The sequence below is a fragment of the Ovis canadensis genome, chromosome 6, assembly GCF_042477335.2.
Source record: "Ovis canadensis isolate MfBH-ARS-UI-01 breed Bighorn chromosome 6, ARS-UI_OviCan_v2, whole genome shotgun sequence".
In the NCBI taxonomy this organism is placed as follows: domain Eukaryota; kingdom Metazoa; phylum Chordata; class Mammalia; order Artiodactyla; family Bovidae; genus Ovis; species Ovis canadensis.
The window spans coordinates 31,862,465-31,879,743 of record NC_091250.1 but is presented as its reverse complement, the minus strand read 5'-3'; the positions used below and the strand labels follow the sequence as shown (position 1 = coordinate 31,879,743).

Here is a 17,279-nt window from a genome sequence, read left to right as displayed (position 1 = left end):
ACTTCTCAAAAGAGACTGCCTCTTTTTTAGGACAGTGAAATTAAGTATGTTGTGTGACATTCAGTTAATATAGTATGTTACAACCATTGAATGATCTAAAATGATATTATAATAAATAATATTACTGTTCCATCTTATTTTTAGGTTTGTTCCAGTGCATTAAATAGTTGCTCTATAAAAAAAATTTTTTTTTGCTTCCAATTCAGCATTGGATATTTTCCCAGTAATACGTGAAACCTGTTTTTATTCAGTAAATCTGGAAAAAGAGGAAAATATTTATAACACACATAGGTTTGCCCTATGCTTTGACTCCTCTGATTAGGTACAGAATCAACAGTCTACACAGTCATGAAAAAAACGGATTTTCTTCCTGTTTTTTGGACTCTCTCTGCTTAGCACAGCAGATAGAAATTTCTTGTTTTCTTCTTTCTCTTGTTTCTTATTATATACATACACATACATGTACTTTTTAAAGTGCAGTGCTAATTGGTGTTTTGAGAAAGTATTTCATTTTTAAAGAAGTCCTTAAATTGGAGAATTTTTCTAAAAAATATTTTTACTGTTAACATGTCTAAATATAAACTTCTTAGTCTGTTTAACCTAAAGTCTAATATTAGTCAAATTTTCATTTTAACTAGGCTATTATTAGAGGAACTTGCCACTCTGAATTTGGTCTTTCAAGGTATCAAGTTTATTTTTTGTGTTGCCTGAACTTACTTTGCACTGATTTTTACTTTTTCAGGTGAATTTGTTATAACTGCCATTTTATCTGTATTTAAAACGTATTTCAGCAAAGCTAGCAGATTTGTCAATGACGTCTTTAGTCATGAGGATCAAAGCTTTACTCATATACAGTTTAACCTTTGCTGTCTTCTAAGTTCAGACTTTGTCAAAAATTTTTTCTTACTATACACGAGTTATGTTTCTCCATGCTAATTAAGAAGGTCACCTGAAAAAAAAAACAAACAAAAAACCGAGCATGAGAGGACTACCACATGATTATTTAGTGAGGCAGGGCTTCATTGTACTTCCAATATTGTGACATGTTATTGAAAATCTACATTATATTTCTGGGTTCTTTTTTTTCTTTTTCAAATTGAGCTCTAAGATTTTTCTTTGTAAGGATGTTTATTCTTATTTATGAAGAGTATGTATTTTTAAGTATATAAATATATATATGTTTTTAAAATTTTCCCTCTTAAAAATTTTGTGGATCTTAGTTTTTGTCCTGATTTTGCTAGAATAATTAAATAATGAAAATATGCAGCCAACTTTTTTGTTTTAAAGGGCAGTGTTGTCCAGTTACTAGTTGTGCCTTTTCTGTAGGCTGCTTGCTCTCGCTGTATCTCCCACTGCAGACCAGTCTCCTTCACTTAATTCAGTGTCACATGTAGGCAGTAGGCTGATGCTGAGATGATTTGCTGCCTCTGAAAATTCACTTTAATTGTCTCACTTGTCGGGCCACAGTTAATAAGCAGCCCCCCTCTTTTTTTTTTTTTTCTTTTGAGCATCTCCTCTGAGCAGAGAACGATGCTAGATACAGTTCTTTTCTTTAACTGTCATTCTTTTTCCGTTATGAGAACTGAGTCACCATCAGGGTGGCATCAGCAGAAGGAAGGTACCGAGGATTTGTCTGTGTGTTGTATGCTGTATAAATTCATTTCAGTAGAAGTGATCACTGCTCACCAAGAATACATGGTCCCAAAGGAAGTATACCACAAGGGCCGCAAGGTCAAAGAAGGTAAACGTGTAGAGCTCAGTAAAATGTTCAGAGACTATCAGTGGAGTTTCCGAAATATTGTCGATGTCAGACATGGGGCTTTTTTTTTTCACACGTAAACCCGTTCATATTAAAGCTGCTTTTACTAAACTGCTTCGCAGAGATTTCTAACCGTTTCAGTTTTGATTATAAATTAGCTAATATTAATATGCATGCTGGGGTGTTCTTTGGAATGTCAGAGTTCTTTCTCACTTTTGATGCAATGTCAAAGTTTCATTTCTCATCTTTCCCGTTGGTTTGACTCTTGTGTTTGTGCTTTCCACTTTACAGGCATGCAGTATGGTGACTATGTTAATAACCAAGCTAGCTCCGCACCAACTCCCTTGTCATCAACTTCCGATGATGAGGAAGAGGAGGAGGAGGAGGAGGAAGCAGGTCTGCTCTAGCTTTACCCCAGTTCTTGAACTTTTCCTACTCAAGTTTTCTTTTTATGTCCATAGTCTTACTCGTCCTTAAACAATGTGTCTCTGCAGATTTAGCTCAATAGATTGGTTTGGGCTATAGAAGGTGGGGGTCACTGGAGGCGTTTTGCTTGTTTGTTGTGTGTTTCCTTTTTTGGACATCTTTACCATTTTGTAAGTACCAATGCAGTTTTCACGACGATGAGACGATAGAGTGCTTTCTTCTTTCAGAAGTTTATTTTCTCTCATGCCACATGCTAAAGAATGAGTCCTGACTGATGCTTTTGGCCGATGATTGCTGTAGCACCCTTTTAGGAATGTTTTATTTTCTGCTTTGCATGCTACTTTGGGAGAATCGAAACGAATCATGTGGGTTTTATAAAACTGACATAAAAATTGGAGAGCGTTTCTCTGAGGTCTTTTCTTTGTGGCCCGTCTTGTCATATATTTTGAAGACCCCCATATTTGTAGTTGCTTTCCTACTTCATGAAGTAGAAGTTCACATCTTGCTAGCTGAAGAAATTGTGCATGTGATGATGTGTTGCAGCCTGTTTAATATCTTTTTCTACCTTTGATAAGTATAACTGCTAACTTTTAAGTAATTCAGTTCCTCTGTTAATTCTAATATTTTAAGACTGAATCAATAAGTGATGATCTTTTAAGTTGTACATGACCATGATTCTCTGTTATCTTTGTAACTGAGTGGAAGGATTTGCTCTGTAAACAGTCTGTTTAAATAGAGCTTTCTGTTTCCTTTGCATTTTTTAAACATTCAAATCCTTATGCATGATTTGTGGGCGCAGGGTGAAAGTTAAGGGTTCCAGAAGGATGGTATTTTTTTCTTCCCTTAAAAATCCAGATACCCATTTATCTTTATGAATTTTTGGTAGTTTTTTATTTTACATAATTTCAATCTTACAGAAGAGTGAAAGAAACTACCATATATACTTTACCAAGATAAACCATTTTTGCCTCATCCTCGCTATATGCATTTTTTCCTGTGTCATTTGAATGTAAGGTGGAGATACCATGAACCTTTACCTCTGAATATTTCAGTGTGTGTTTCCTGACTGTAAGGACAGTGTCTTACATAACACAAGCATAATATAGTTATCAGGAAATCAGTCACTGTTACGTTAATATCTGTTACACGGTCCATAGTCATATCTTAACAGCTGTCTTAATAAGATCTTTTGTAGCTGTTTCCATGGCCTAGGATCTAATCCAGGGTCATGGTGTTGAATTTAGTCGCCATTTATTTAGACTTCTTCAACCTGCAACGGTCCCTTAACCTTTCTTTATTTTTCGGACTTTGACACTTTTGATTAAATTGAAATCACGCATTTTTGGTGAGATTATCACTGAAGTATGGTGTGTTCTCAGAGCCTCCTGTTAAGAGGCACATGCTGTTGATTTGTTCCCATATTGATGACATTTAACTTTGATGACTTGATTAAGATGGTGTCTGCCAGATTTCTCAACTGTAAAGGTACTTCTCTTTTCCCTTGAAATTAATAAGTAATTTGTGGGGAAGTTCTTTGATACTATTATAAATATCCTGTTCTTTATTAAACTAGCATACATTAGTTTGAGCATTCTTCAGAGATTTTCCAGTTCTAACATTCCCTCTTTGTTCATGAGTTCAGGTTTCACTGTGAAGAAGCGCCTTCTCTTCTCTCTTATTGATTTCTTTGGGTTTATAATGACTCATGGATTCTTGTTTTATTCAGTGGGTCATAATCCATTACTGTCATTAGTTATTCTAATAGCAATTTGTCCTCAACCTGGCCAGCAGCAGCTTCTTCAAGCTGTCTTTTAAACATGTTCCCATGAATCTTTAAGCACTTATTTTAAGTCCCTTAAGTCCTCACTAAGATGTTCCTAGCTCATCTTGTGTTTGGGTTGCTGCAACCTGGGATGGACTGTTTCCCTCAGTCCTGGTACCTGTCCTGCAGAAGGGCATTGTAGGAGCCAGGGTCTTACTGTAACTGATGGCCCTTGATGGCCCTTGCTGCTGAAGGGCCACTGGTCCCAGGCCCTGGCATTCTAATTATTTAACGCAGGGGTTATTCAGATCCTACAAATGTCTCAGTTTTTAACCTTATGATCCTAATTTTACACAGTTCAAAAATGTGTTACTTTGTGTAATGTTGTCAGCCTAAATTGCCCTGTTTTTGTTCTGCTGAACGATTAGGTGCGTTGGTTGAAAATCCCGTTTCCTTAGATGGAAAAAAAAATCAGAAAATCAAAAAGATTTAGCATTTATGGCTTTTCTCCTGTCACCTTACATTATTTAACTACAGCTGTGGGTTTCTGTATCATTTCTTCTAGATTCAAACCCCCATTTTGTCACTTACTAGCTTTGTGACCTGAGACAAGTTTCTTAAACTCATTGAGCCTCAGTTGACTTATCTTGTCAGTGGAGAATGATAGTAACAGTTACACATGGTTGTTTTTAGGATTGAAGGTGTTCTTTGTCAAGAGCTTAGAACAGTGTCTGGCAAATGCTGAAATCTCTCTAAAAATTAGTTGTCATTAATAATGTTGAGAACATGTTCTTATCTCAGTTTTATTCTTCCCTACAATCTTGCAATGCAGAGATAATTGGCTCCATTTTGCAGATGAGTTGATTGAGATGTGAACAATGCATTTGCCTCGAACTAGGTCTCTCTGTCTGCTGAGAGGTATCAACAGCGTAGTCCTCATGTCCTCGTGAGAACATGAAGCCCTGGAGTAGAGGGGACTAAAGAGCACACGCAGTGGCCGCTGTGGCGTTGCTTAGGCACTGTCTTCCTCTGCCTCTTCATCGTGCAGCAGGATAATAGGGCTTCCCCTGTGGCTCAGCTGGTAAAGAATCCTCCTGCAATGCAGGAGACCTGGGTTCGTTCCCTGGGTTGGGAAGATCTCCTGCAGAATGGAAAGGCTACCCACTCCAGTATTCTGGCCTGGAGAATTCCATGGACTGTATAATTCATGGGGTTGCAAAGAGTCGACACGACTGAGTGACTTTCACTATTCGCACTAAAATAAAATAAAACTGTATTATGGACATTTTTCCTAGGATCCTGGTGTTATCTCCTTATGGTTTGTAAATAAAAATACTGTTTTTGTTGGTTGCAAATTAAAGGGACATTCTGAGTGAGAGGAAAGAAAAAAATAGGAAATTTAGCTTTAAAATGATTTTTTAAAAGTCCTGGTCAGTTACAGTATTTTTTCCATATGTAAAATGGTAAAAGAAAGTGCCTCAAATTGGTGTGGAGTTTACATATAAGCAGCTCTATGAAGTAGAGAATTTGGAGTGTTCTATTTGTTAACTGTTTCAGAGGTGTTTTTTTTTTCCTATAATCATTAGATTCTTGGGTGTTTAGTTCATGTGAAATTATTCTCCAACTTTGGAAAAATTTGTTAAGCAGTAGTAAAATACCAACTAACAGGTTGGGAAATCGTAATATTAATATTCTTTATGCTGTGCTCCATGTGCTTAGTCACTCAGTCGTGTCCAGCTCTTCGCGACCCCATCGACAGTAGACCACCAAGCTCCTCTGTCCGTGGGAATTCTCCAGGCAAGAATACGGGAGGGGTTGCCATGCCCTCCTCCAGGGGATCTTCCCAACCCAGGGATCCAATTCAGGTCTCCTGCACTGGAGGCAGATTCTTTACTGTCTGAGCCACCAGGGAAGCCTGTATATATTCTTTATAGTTACAGTTAAAGTAACTCTCCACTTATTTTAGCTTTTCATTTATTAAAGCTTATGGTTTGCTTGACAGTGTGTCTATCTAGGAGTCAAGTACAGGGATATTTCTTTAAAACTTTCATTTCATTTTTTTTTTTCAAAGCTTTTGGATTTAAAAGAAAATTTTAATTTCAGTTATGATTTTACATTAAACCATCTAATTATGTCTTTAAAATTACATGCTACAAATAGGCTTCCTTTCTTCAAGTTTCCTTGTTAAATGCATGCTTGGAAACTGAAATAGGATTTTGTACTGGAGACAGTCTTATGTTTTGTTGGAAGCTTGTGAAAGTTCAGAATTGTTCGAGAATAAACTTAGATTTAAAGAAAGCAGATAGCAGGCTGCTCATAATGGTTATATTTTAAATTCTTCGCTAAGTTTATTCAGTTACAGATACTCTCTCCTTCAGTTGTTAGTGCTAGAGTGGACCTTTGGTGGACAAATACCATCATACCTGTACTAGTAAGGAATACTAACTTGAAAGTGGGAGTGAAAGCAGTGACCTGAAATTGAGCAGTGAGATAAAGTGAAAGGGGGGGCGGTGTAAAAAGCCAAAGACCAGGGCCAGCCCTAGTCCCTGGAAGACACTATTGTCTAGCATTCTGTCACCTGCTCTCCGTACGCCCAGCCGCCTTTCCTCTAGGGAATTTTCAGGTTGGGAAGAGGCCGGAGGACAAGAGGAAGTTCTCTCCCATAATGTGACAGCTTGATGCTTTATTCTGTAAATAATGTTAGAAGAAAAAAACTTTCTTTTTTTTTTTCATAATGAGTTCTAAGGTGCTAGTCAGTTTTTACTTGACTTTCACACAGACTAATAGTAATTATTCAGTGCCAGGCACTACCTCAGAGAGAATATGTTTTTGCTTGACTTGGTTATTTTAAAAGGTAATGCTGCATTTTGACATAGAACAAATTAAGTCAACTCTTATAAAGGACAGGACAGTATTGGCCTTATTTCTACCTTCCAAAGGAAATTCCTTTTTTAAAAAAAAATAGTTCAAGTATATCATGCAGTGTCACTAACTATAATCATTATGTGCTGTACATTAGATTCCCGGGTCCCTAGAACTTTTACAACGGGAAGATTTTCTTCTTTGATCAACATCTTCCCTTTTCCTCCACCATCCTAACACCCCTTGCCAAAGAAAAGCCCTAGAAGGGTTCAGTCTGACTCTGTCTTTTTAATAATTCTGTTTATTTTGGGGTGTGCTGGGTCTTCATTGCTGCACCGGCGCTCTCTCTAGTTGCAGGGGGAGGGGACGCCTACGCTCCAGTCGCAGTGCACAGGCTTGTTGCGGTGGCTCCTCTTTTTGTGGATCACGGGCTCGGTAGCGGCGGCACAGGGCTCGGCAGCTGCTGCTCATCAGCTCCAGGGCACGGGCTCGGTAGTTGCGGCACACGGCTCGGTAGTTGCGGCACAGAGCTTGGTAGTTATGGTGCAGGGCTCGGCAGCTGCTGCTCATCAGCTCCAGGGCACGGGCTCGGTAGCTACTACTCACCAGCTCCGGAGCACGGGCTCAGTAGTTGAGGCACAGGGCTCGGCAGCTGCTGCTCATCAGCTCCAGGGCACGGGCTCGGTAGTTGAGGCACAGGGCTCGGCAGCTGCTGCTCATCAGCTCCAGGGCACGGGCTCGGTAGTTGCGGCACACGGCTCGGTAGTTGCGGCACAGAGCTTGGTAGTTATGGTGCAGGGCTCAGCAGCTGCTGCTCATCAGCTCCAGGGCACGGGCTCGGTAGCTACTACTCACCAGCTCCGGAGCACGGGCTCAGTAGTTGCAGCACAGGTCTCGGCAGCTGCTACTCATCAGCTCCAGAGCACGGGCTCGGTAGTTGAGGCACAGGGCTCGGTAGCTGCTGCTCATCAGCTCCAGGGCACGGGCTTGGTAGCTACTACTCACCAGCTCCGGAGCACGGGCTCAGTAGTTGCAGCACAGGTCTCGGCAGCTGCTACTCATCAGCTCCAGAGCACGGGCTCGGTAGTTGAGGCACAGGGCTCGGTAGCTGCTGCTCATCAGCTCCAGAGCACCGGCTCGGTAGTTGTGGCACATGGGTTTAGTTGTTCTTCAGCGTGTGGGATCTTACCAGACCAGGGATTGAACCCATCTCTCTTGCATTGGCAGGCTGATTCTTTTACTGCTGAGGGAAGCCCTAATAGATTGGGGCTACCAGGGAAGCCCCAATCTATCTTTCTCACTAATGTACTACTATTTGATTATTTTAAAAAGTAAATATCTTCAAACTAAATTCAGTACATATTTAGTATACTTTTAAAATTTTAGAAATTGAGCACCTATACTGGCTCTGTGAAGGAAGTAAACAGATATCATTGCCATTAAGAAAAATATTAGTTTGAGGGTCTTCAGTATTCATTGAAATCAGTCAGTTCAGTTGACAATCATGTCTGACTCTTTGCAACCCCATGGACTGCAGCATGCAAGGCTTCCCTGTCCATCACCAACTCCCGGAGCTTACTCAAACTCATGTCCATCGAGTTGGTGATGCCATTCAACCATCTCATCTTTTATTGTCCCCTTCTACTCTTGCCTTCAGCCTTCCCAGCATCAGGGTCTTTTCCAAGGAGTCAGTTCTTCACATCAGGTGGCCAAAGTATTGGAGTTTCAGCGTCAGTCCTTCCAATGAATATTCTGGACTGATTTCCTTTAGGATTGACTGGTTTGATCTTGCAGTCCAAGGGACTCTCAAGAGTCTTCTCTAAAACCACTGGTCAAAAGCAGCAGTTCTTCAGCTCTCAGTTTTCTTTATAGTCCAGCTCATATCCACGCATGACTACTGGAAAAACCATAGCTTTGACTAGACGAACCTTTGTTGCCAAAGTGATCTCTGCTTTCTATGCTGTCTAGGTTGGTCATAGCTTTTCTTCCAAGGAGCAGTTGTCTTTTAATTTCATGTCTGCAGTCGCCATCTGCAGTGATTTTGGAGCCCCCCAAATAAAGTCTGTCACTGTTTCCATTGTTTCACCATCTATTTGCCATGAAGTGATGGGACCAGATGCCATGATCTTAAGTTTTCTGAATGTTGATTTTTAAGCCAACTTTGTTTCACTCTCCTCTTTCACTTTCATTAAGAGGCTCTTAATTTCTTCTTCACTTTCTGCCATAAGGCTGGTATCATCTGCGTATCTGAGGTTATTGATATTTCTTCTGGCAATCTTGATTCCAGCTGGTACTTCATCCAGCCTGGCAGTTCACATAATGTACTCTGCATATAGGTTAAATAAGTAGGGTAACAATATACAGCCTTGACAGACTTCTTTCCCGATTTGGAACCAATCAGTTGTTCCATGTCCAGTTCTAACTGTTACTTCCTGATCTGCATACAGATTTCTCAGGAGGCAGGTAAGATGGTCTGGTATTCTCATCTCTTGAAGAATAGTCCCCTGTTTGTTGTTATCCACACAGTCAAAGGCTTTGGTGTAGTCAATAAAGCAGAAGTTTTTCCGGAACTCCTAGCTTTTTTGATGATCCAATGGATGTTGGCAATTTGATCTCTGGTTCCTCTGCTTTTTCTAAATCCAGCTTGAACATCTGGAATTTTTCAGTTCATGTACCGTTGTACTGTTGAAGCCTGGCTTGGAGAATTTTGAGTATTACTTCGCTAGCATGTGAGATTAGTGAAATTGTGCAGTAGTTTGAGCATTCTTTGGCATTGCCTTCGTTTGGGACTGGAATGAAAATTGACCTTTTCCAGTTCTTGTGGCCACTGCTGAGTTTTCCAAATTTGCTTGCATATTGAGTATAGCACTTTAACAACATCATCTTTCAGGATCTGAAATAGCTCAACTGAAATTCAGTCACTTCCACTAGCTTTGTTTGTAATGATGCTTCCCAAGGACCATTTGAATTCTCATTCTGGGATGTCTGACTCTAGGTGTGTGATCATACCATCATGGTTATCTGGGTCATGAAGATCTTTTTGTATAGTTACTCTGTATTTTTGCCGCTTCTTCTTAATATCTTCTCCTTCTGTTAGGTTGATACCATTTCTGTCCTTTATTGAGCCCATCTTTGCATGAAATGTTCCCTTGGTTATCTCTAATTTTCTTGAAGAGATCTCTAGTCTTTCCCATTCTATTGTTGCCCTCTATTTCTTTGCATTGATCACTGAGGAAGGCTTTCTTATCTCTCCTTGCTATTCTTTGAAACTCTGCATTCAGATGGGTGTATCCTTCCTTTTCTCTTTTGCCTTTAGCTTCTCTTCTTTTCTCAGCTATTTGCAAGGCCTCACCAGACGACCATTTTGCCTCTTTGCATTTCTTTTTCTTGGGGATGGTGTTAATCACTGCCTCCTGTACAGTGTGTCACGAGCCTCTGTCCAGAGTTCTTCAGGGACTCTGTCTGTCAGATCTGTTCCCTTGAATCTATTTCTCACTTCCACTGTATAATCGTAAGGGATTTGATTTAGGTCATACCTGAACAGTCTAGTGGTTTTCCCTACTTTCTTCAATTTAAGTCTGAATTTTGCAATAAGGAGTTCATGGTCTGAGCCACAGTCAGCTCCTGGTCTTGTTTTTGCTGACTGTATAGAGCTTCCCCATCTTTGGCTGCAAAGAATAGAATCAATCTGATTTTGGTCTTGACTGAACTGGGATAATAAAACCAGTTATTTTATTATTTCTCTGAAAAATGTTTTGAATTCTGAACAACCAAATTATAAACAGATAAACAACACTCCATATGTGAGCTTGATTGAAAACCCAAGAAGCTCACAGTCTGATTTGGAATATAGAATGGAATTACACTCAGTCCTGTGTTACTTATGGTGCTTTAAAGGAATACATAGGAGAATCTAGAACCAGATGTAGGGTGGAGATGACCAGGAGGGTTCTGGAGGGCAGACAGGGGAACCTGAAGTGAATCTGAAAGAAGTTGGAATTGAGTGAGTGAGGGACCTCGGGAGAGGCAAAGACACTTTTTTGAAACAAAGCAAGAAGCATGAGAGATAGTGGCATATTTGGGGAACTTTACTGAGTTTGGACCTATTGTTTGCAGAGGGCAAGTGGTAAGATTTGGAATGAAGGTGAGTAGGCTGGATAAGATCTTTAAGAACCTCACATTTCCTAGTAAGAAGTTTGGGTTTTATCTTTAAGGTAGTGAGAGGTCATTGAAGGAGTTTACATGGGAAAATAACATAACCAAATTTGTATTTAAGAAATGCAGATTGATTTTCCTTAACAGAAGAAATTGATTAGCACTAGAGGCTTTTGAAATAAGGAATAAGCTAGTGAGAAATAAGACTAAGGTAGCAGAAATTTGGAGGAGGGAAGCATATTAGCAGAGTCTTTCTGAAAGAAGGGAACCATTTTTACAAATCGAAAGAAACTTGGTTGGCAGTGATAAATGTTAAGTTTGGGTCGAGGCTTGAGAAAAAACTCTTGGCTTTATCAATCAGGAGGTTTTGTCTTGTTCTCTCTTTTCCTCTCTTTTGTAGTGGTTTTAGGATAGGAAGAGGGAAGAGAAAAGATGAAGAATGTTTTCTCAGTCTTTGGCTAGTAACTATTTAGTTTATATCTGTTATAGCTCTTTAATCTTAACATTACCATGTAGAGTTATAAAATCTGTTGTTACAAATAATAAATCACTCAGAAATGTTAGGAGTCCTGTCCATTCTCTCTTGGGCTTCACTTATAGCTCAGTTGGTAAAGATTCTGCCTGCAATGAGGGAGACCTGGGTTCGATTCCTGGTTTGGAAAGATCCTCTGGAGAAGGAAATGGCAACCCACTCCAGTATTCCTGCCTGCAGAATCCCATGGACAGAGGAGCCTGGTGGGCTGCAGTCCACGGGGTCGTGAGAGCCGGACACTCCTGAGCAACTGAACCACTACCGCCCGTTTTCTCTCACCTCCTAAGTGGCAGAGGTGGGATTTGGCTTACACTTTTTCTGTGTTTTATACATGTTATGAGGAAATGCAATTTCAAATTGCCTCGTTAATTTTAAGTTGAAAAATATTAATAAGTGCATTTGACTTTGTTGACCCAAGGAGAGAGAATGAAGTCTTGTTTAGAAGGTTTTAGTGTGCCGTGGTTTGTTTTCCCCCAACTTCACAGATTCTGAGCTATTTACTTGACCTTACTTGTGACTCAGCTCCCACTCTTTTCCAGCTTCTTGTCTTCTCTCAACCCAAGACATAGAGCCAGTAAAAGAATGAGGAAAAATGTTCCCTGAGTGTTACATCCGTTTGAGCTCAGAATATTTATTATCAGTAGCTGTAGTGTGAAGTGACTGAGGCAGACTGGATGTAATGTTTAAGAGTGGCAACGCGTGCCAGAGCTTCTCATTCAGCTAAAACTAGATTGGATGCAGAAAGCGGTATTTTACTTGGTGTCATGGTTCCAGATATCAATATAGTAGCTGCCTCTGTGTACTTGTAGTGTGATAGGGCAGCATACTGTGATCACTCAGCCAGTACAGTGTATGATTGCAGTACATCTGGGAAAGTGCAGGAATTTGTCCCAGCCCCCCTTTTCCTTTAGCAGCCATAAGTTTGCTTTCTATGTCTGTGAGTCTGTATTTTGTATATGAATTCATTTGTATTATTTTTTTAGGTTCTCTGCGTAAGTGATATCATACAGTGTTTGTCTGTCTGACTTCACTAACGACAGTTTTCTCTAGGTCCACCCATGTTGCTGCAAATGGTGATATTTCATTCTGTTTTTAATGGCTGCATAGGAGACCCGGGTTCGATCCCTGGGTCGGGAAGATCCCCTGGAGAAGGAAATGGCAACCCACTCCAGTACTCTTGCCTGGAAAATCCCATGGACGGAGAAGCCTGGTAGGCTACAGTGCGTGGGGTCACAAAGAGTCGGACACGACTGGGTGACTTCACTTCCGCTTTCTTCGGGGCTCTGTTACACATGTCTATATCACACCTCCTTACGCCAGCTGGCTGTTGACGGGCCCTTGGGTTGTCTTCGTGTCTTGGCTGCTGTAAGTAGTCCTGCTGTGAACATTGGGGTGCGCGGATCTTTTCTAATGAGAGTTTTTATCTCTGGCTGTATACCCCCAGAAGTAGGATTGCTGGGTCATGTGATAGCTTTGTTAGTACTTCTTCAAGGGACCCCCATACTGGTGTCCATAGTGGCTGTACCAGTTTACATTCCCATCTACAGTGAATGAAGGTTCTCTTCTCCACACCCTCTGCAGCATTTCTTATTGGTAGAATTTTTGATGCTTGCCAGTCTGATCAGTGTGAGGTGATACTCGTAGTTTTGATTGGCGTTTTTCTAATTAGTAATGTTGAGCATCTTTTCATGTGCTTTTTGGCCATTTGTTTACTTCTTTTTTTGTAATAAATATCTGTTTAGGTCCTTTGCTCATTTACTTTGATTATTTGTCTTTTTATTGTTGAGTCATAAGAGTTCTGTAAATATTTTGGATATTAGTGAAAGTCGCTCAGTTGTATCTGACTCTGCGACCCCATAGCCTGCTTTGTTCCTCTGTCCATGGAATTCTCCAGGCCAGCATACTGGAGTGGATAGCAGTTTCCTTCTCTAGGGGATCGTCCCAACCCAGGGATCAAACCCAGGTCTCCTGCATTGCGCGGTGGCTTCTTTACCATCTGAGCCACCAGGGAAGCCCAAGAATACTGGAATGAATAGCCTATCCATATTCCAGGGAATCTTGCTGACCCAGGAATTGAGCTGGGGTCTCCTGCATTTCGGGAGGATTCTTTACCAGCTGAGCTACCAGGGAAGCCCAAGTTTGGATATTAGACCTTTATTAATTAGGTGTATGATTTGATATTCTCTCATTCTGGGGTTATCTCTTAACTTTCTTGATAATATCTTTGGAACACAAGTTTTTAACTTGATGAAGTCCATTATATCTATTTTCTTTCTTTTGTTGCTTGTGCCTTTGATGTCATATCTAAAAATCTATTGCTTAATCCAAGGTTGTGAAGATTTACTCCCAAATTTTAAGAGTTTTAGCAGTTAAGTCTATAATAATTTTAGCGTAAGGTGTAAGAAAGGGCTCCAACTTCTGTCTTCATTCTTTCGTATCCTCCTCTCAGCCCTTGGCAACCACCAGTCTACTTTCTACCTCTGTGGATTTACCTATTCTGGGTATTTCGTATAAATCATACATGTGACCGTTTTTGTCTGACTTCTTTCATTTAACATGTTTTTAAGGGTCATTCATATTGTAGCCTGTATCTGTACTTGATTCCTTTCTATTGTTGAATAATATCCCATTGTATAGATATACTACATTTAGTCCATTTTGTTTATCCATTCATCTCCTGGTGAATATTTGGGTTTTGGTTTTTTTGTTTTTTAATCCTATTACTTCAAGACTTTTGACCTTATATATGAGCATGCTTCTTTAGATATAAATTCACAAATATTAGGAACAAAAAGGAAGAGCCCATACTTCTCACTCTTAATTAAGAGTAATGACAAAAATATGCAACAGTTTTCTATTTACCACCAAGAAAGCACTTTGTGTTAGTGTCTTTCGCCTGTTATTTATTTTATAGTCTTCATGTTTTGTAAGTTGCTTAATAGCAACTGCCTCATTCAGGCATCACAAGAACGTTAAAAAGCACACATAGGGCATTTAAAAAATTGTTCTGTTTTGCAGGAGGGAGTATTATTGATGGCTGTCACTTACCCAAAGCTGTGTAGCACTTCAGTGGCAAAGTCTAATGTAACTATAACCTTTTTCCTCTGCTGCTGCTAAGTCGCTTCAGTCGTGTCCGACTCCTTGCGACGCCATAGACGGCAGCCCAGCAGGCTCCCCCGTCCCTGGGATTCTCCAGGCAAGAACACTGGAGTGGGTTGCCATTTCCTTCTCCAATGCATGAAAGTGAAAGTGAAGTCGCTTAGTCGTGTCCGACTCTTTGCGACCCCATGGACTGCAGCCTACTAGGCTCCTCCATCCATGGGATTTTCCAGGCAAGAGTACTGGAGTGGGGTGCCATTGCCTTCTCCTAAATCTTTTGCTGCTAAATCATGTTATTTACTAATAACAAAATGTTCCTACACAAAGAATTTTAGCTATTATGCTCTGAGTCAGTACACTGAATTCTTGCCATTGACCTAAATCATTCAATGAAAGATATTGTGCATACTTATTCTTTTTATATCACAATTGAAAATTAACCTAAAATATAGTTTTAACCCGTTATAATATTGGTATTAAGAGCTAGGGATCATCTCTGTAACTCAGGATTTTGTCTTCCGGTGAAAAAAAGCCAACACGAGAGGGGCCATATGCATTTTCAGTTTTATTCAGTAGTATCTACCTATGTTAACTATAGGCTTTCAGTAAAGTGTTTGTCGAGTGAATGACTGAGAGAATTTATATTGTATTCTACTATCTGTGTGACATTACTAAATATTATCATAAATTGCCACTGAACATTCCAGTTAATCTTACAAGTTTTGAATGAACACAGTAATAGAAGTTTTTATAGTCTAACACATATTTAATAGAGTACCACTTATTTTTGTTATCTTATTAAAATCACAGATATTATTTAATCTTTATTGAGCAGATGAATAAGCCAAGACATAGAAAAGCTTAGTAACATGCTAGGTGGCAACCCAAGCCAGAGATTCCTCTTATGTGAGTTTCATACAGCTGTACTGAGTTATAAAAGTCATTAAAATTTAATTATCTTAAGATAGCCTGATATTGATAAGATGTATTTAATAGCTTGTGATTTGGTAGAGCCTGTCTTTGAGGTGTGATTATTTCTATCATTTCTATCATTCTAAATTGAGAATTGTGTTTTACTACTTCTAAAGTTATATATCGTTAAGATGCCTTCATGTGTGTCTGATTAAATTTTATTCTACTCATCAGCTCTATATTCTTCCCACTTTCATCCCCTGTTCTTATCAGAGATTTATATATGGTTTTTAAAATGTCATTAAACATCAGCCATCTCATGTTTTTAGGATCAGGAATTTTCCTAGATCAGCAAAACATCTTTTTTCAAAATTGCCAAAGGGTGCTTTAAGATACATGGTCATCTTAAACTTAGCAGATGTTTTGATTCTCCTTTTAGGTGTTGACAGCTCTTCTACGACAAGCAGTGCTTCTCCAATGCCCAACAGTTATGATGCTCTGGAAGGAGGCAGCTATCCAGGTAATTTGTTTTGTGCATAGTTGAAGTTTATTTGAAAAGTTACTGACTATCAATTACTTCCAAACATGAACACTTAACTGTACATAATTAGCAGGCTATATTTTTAACAGAGAAAGGAAACATTTTCTTGTTCTGTTCAGCCTTAATTTCATGGTGTAATTGTCATGTAACAACTATGGATGCTGTCTCTGGGAGGCCTAAGGAAATTTAGTATTTGATTTTTGTTACCATGCTCTTTATCCTTTTCCTCTTTCTAGAAGACTTTATACTGAATAAGTTTCCTCTTCTTTCCCTTCTTTTTTATGCTAATAACTCCTTACATTTGTTTCTGTTCTCATGCTTAGGTCCTTGAATTTCTTCCTACTAGCCTCTGAGTATAAAGACTTTGACTCTTTCCTCCCTCTATGGCTCCTGCCTGCCTCCACCAGTAAATAGATTAACCAGCTTGGGGGTAGGTTTTGGAGGCATTACTTTTAACCATATCTGGAAATAACTTTGGTCATCATGTAGGAGCAGGAGTGGTGGATAGTGTTAAAAAAATCTAAAAATTTGACTTCTATAATAGATAGGTGTTTCATTCTAGCGTCTTGTACAGTTATTTTCCTTATTTGCCTGTTTCCTAACACCAACAGCCTGATAGCCACACCTGACCTTCTGCCTTTTCTTTTTAATGATTCCAAACTTTAGGACTAACAAAACAACTCTCTGTGCTCTTCTCTTTCTTATCGCATTGGTAGTTATCCAGGATGAAGCTTAATTGAAGTTGGAATGTGCTGGACTTCACACACTGTCTTGCTGTCACTATCGTTATGAATCAGTAGAAAACTTCAATCTTCTTAGCTTAATATAGCGCTCCCTTTTAATATTTCAAGAATGCTTAAATGAGCTACTCAGTCTTTTGTGGTTAAGGGTTTTTTCTCCTAGGAATCTGTGGATCTGTGTGTACATGTATGGGTGAGAAGTTGTGGACCATTCCAAAAGCAATCCCCATTATCAGAATATTCTAGAAGAGTCACTTCATTCACTAAAAGATGAAAACTATAACTATAGTATTTCATGAGCATCAGGTTAACCCAAAGTAAAACATCCAATGTAGTGGAGTTAAAAGATGGTGGCCTTGGAGTTAGACCTTGCTGTGTTTGTCTGTATTCATTTAATCAGCAGATCTTAATCTTGTTATGGACTGTGCTTGGACAGTAAGTGAATGACCCTGGGCAAGTTTTCTAGCTATTTGTACTACACCAAAATTAAG

At 39.4% G+C, this 17,279-nt stretch overlaps 1 protein-coding gene across 4 annotated transcripts in view; it reads left to right on the top strand.

The window, feature by feature from the left end:
- SEC24B (SEC24 homolog B, COPII coat complex component) overlaps positions 1 to 17,279 on the top strand; it is a 79,543-nt gene that overhangs the window by 31,756 nt on the left and 30,508 nt on the right. For 2 of the 4 annotated variants that reach the window (XM_069592951.1, XM_069592953.1), the window contains 2 exons: positions 2,051 to 2,155; positions 15,947 to 16,027. In XM_069592951.1, the coding sequence (XP_069449052.1) occupies positions 2,051 to 2,155; positions 15,947 to 16,027 (186 nt within the window). The remainder of the gene's footprint in view (positions 1 to 2,050; positions 2,156 to 15,946; positions 16,028 to 17,279) is intronic. The other 2 variants (XM_069592952.1, XM_069592954.1) reach the window with 1 other exon arrangement.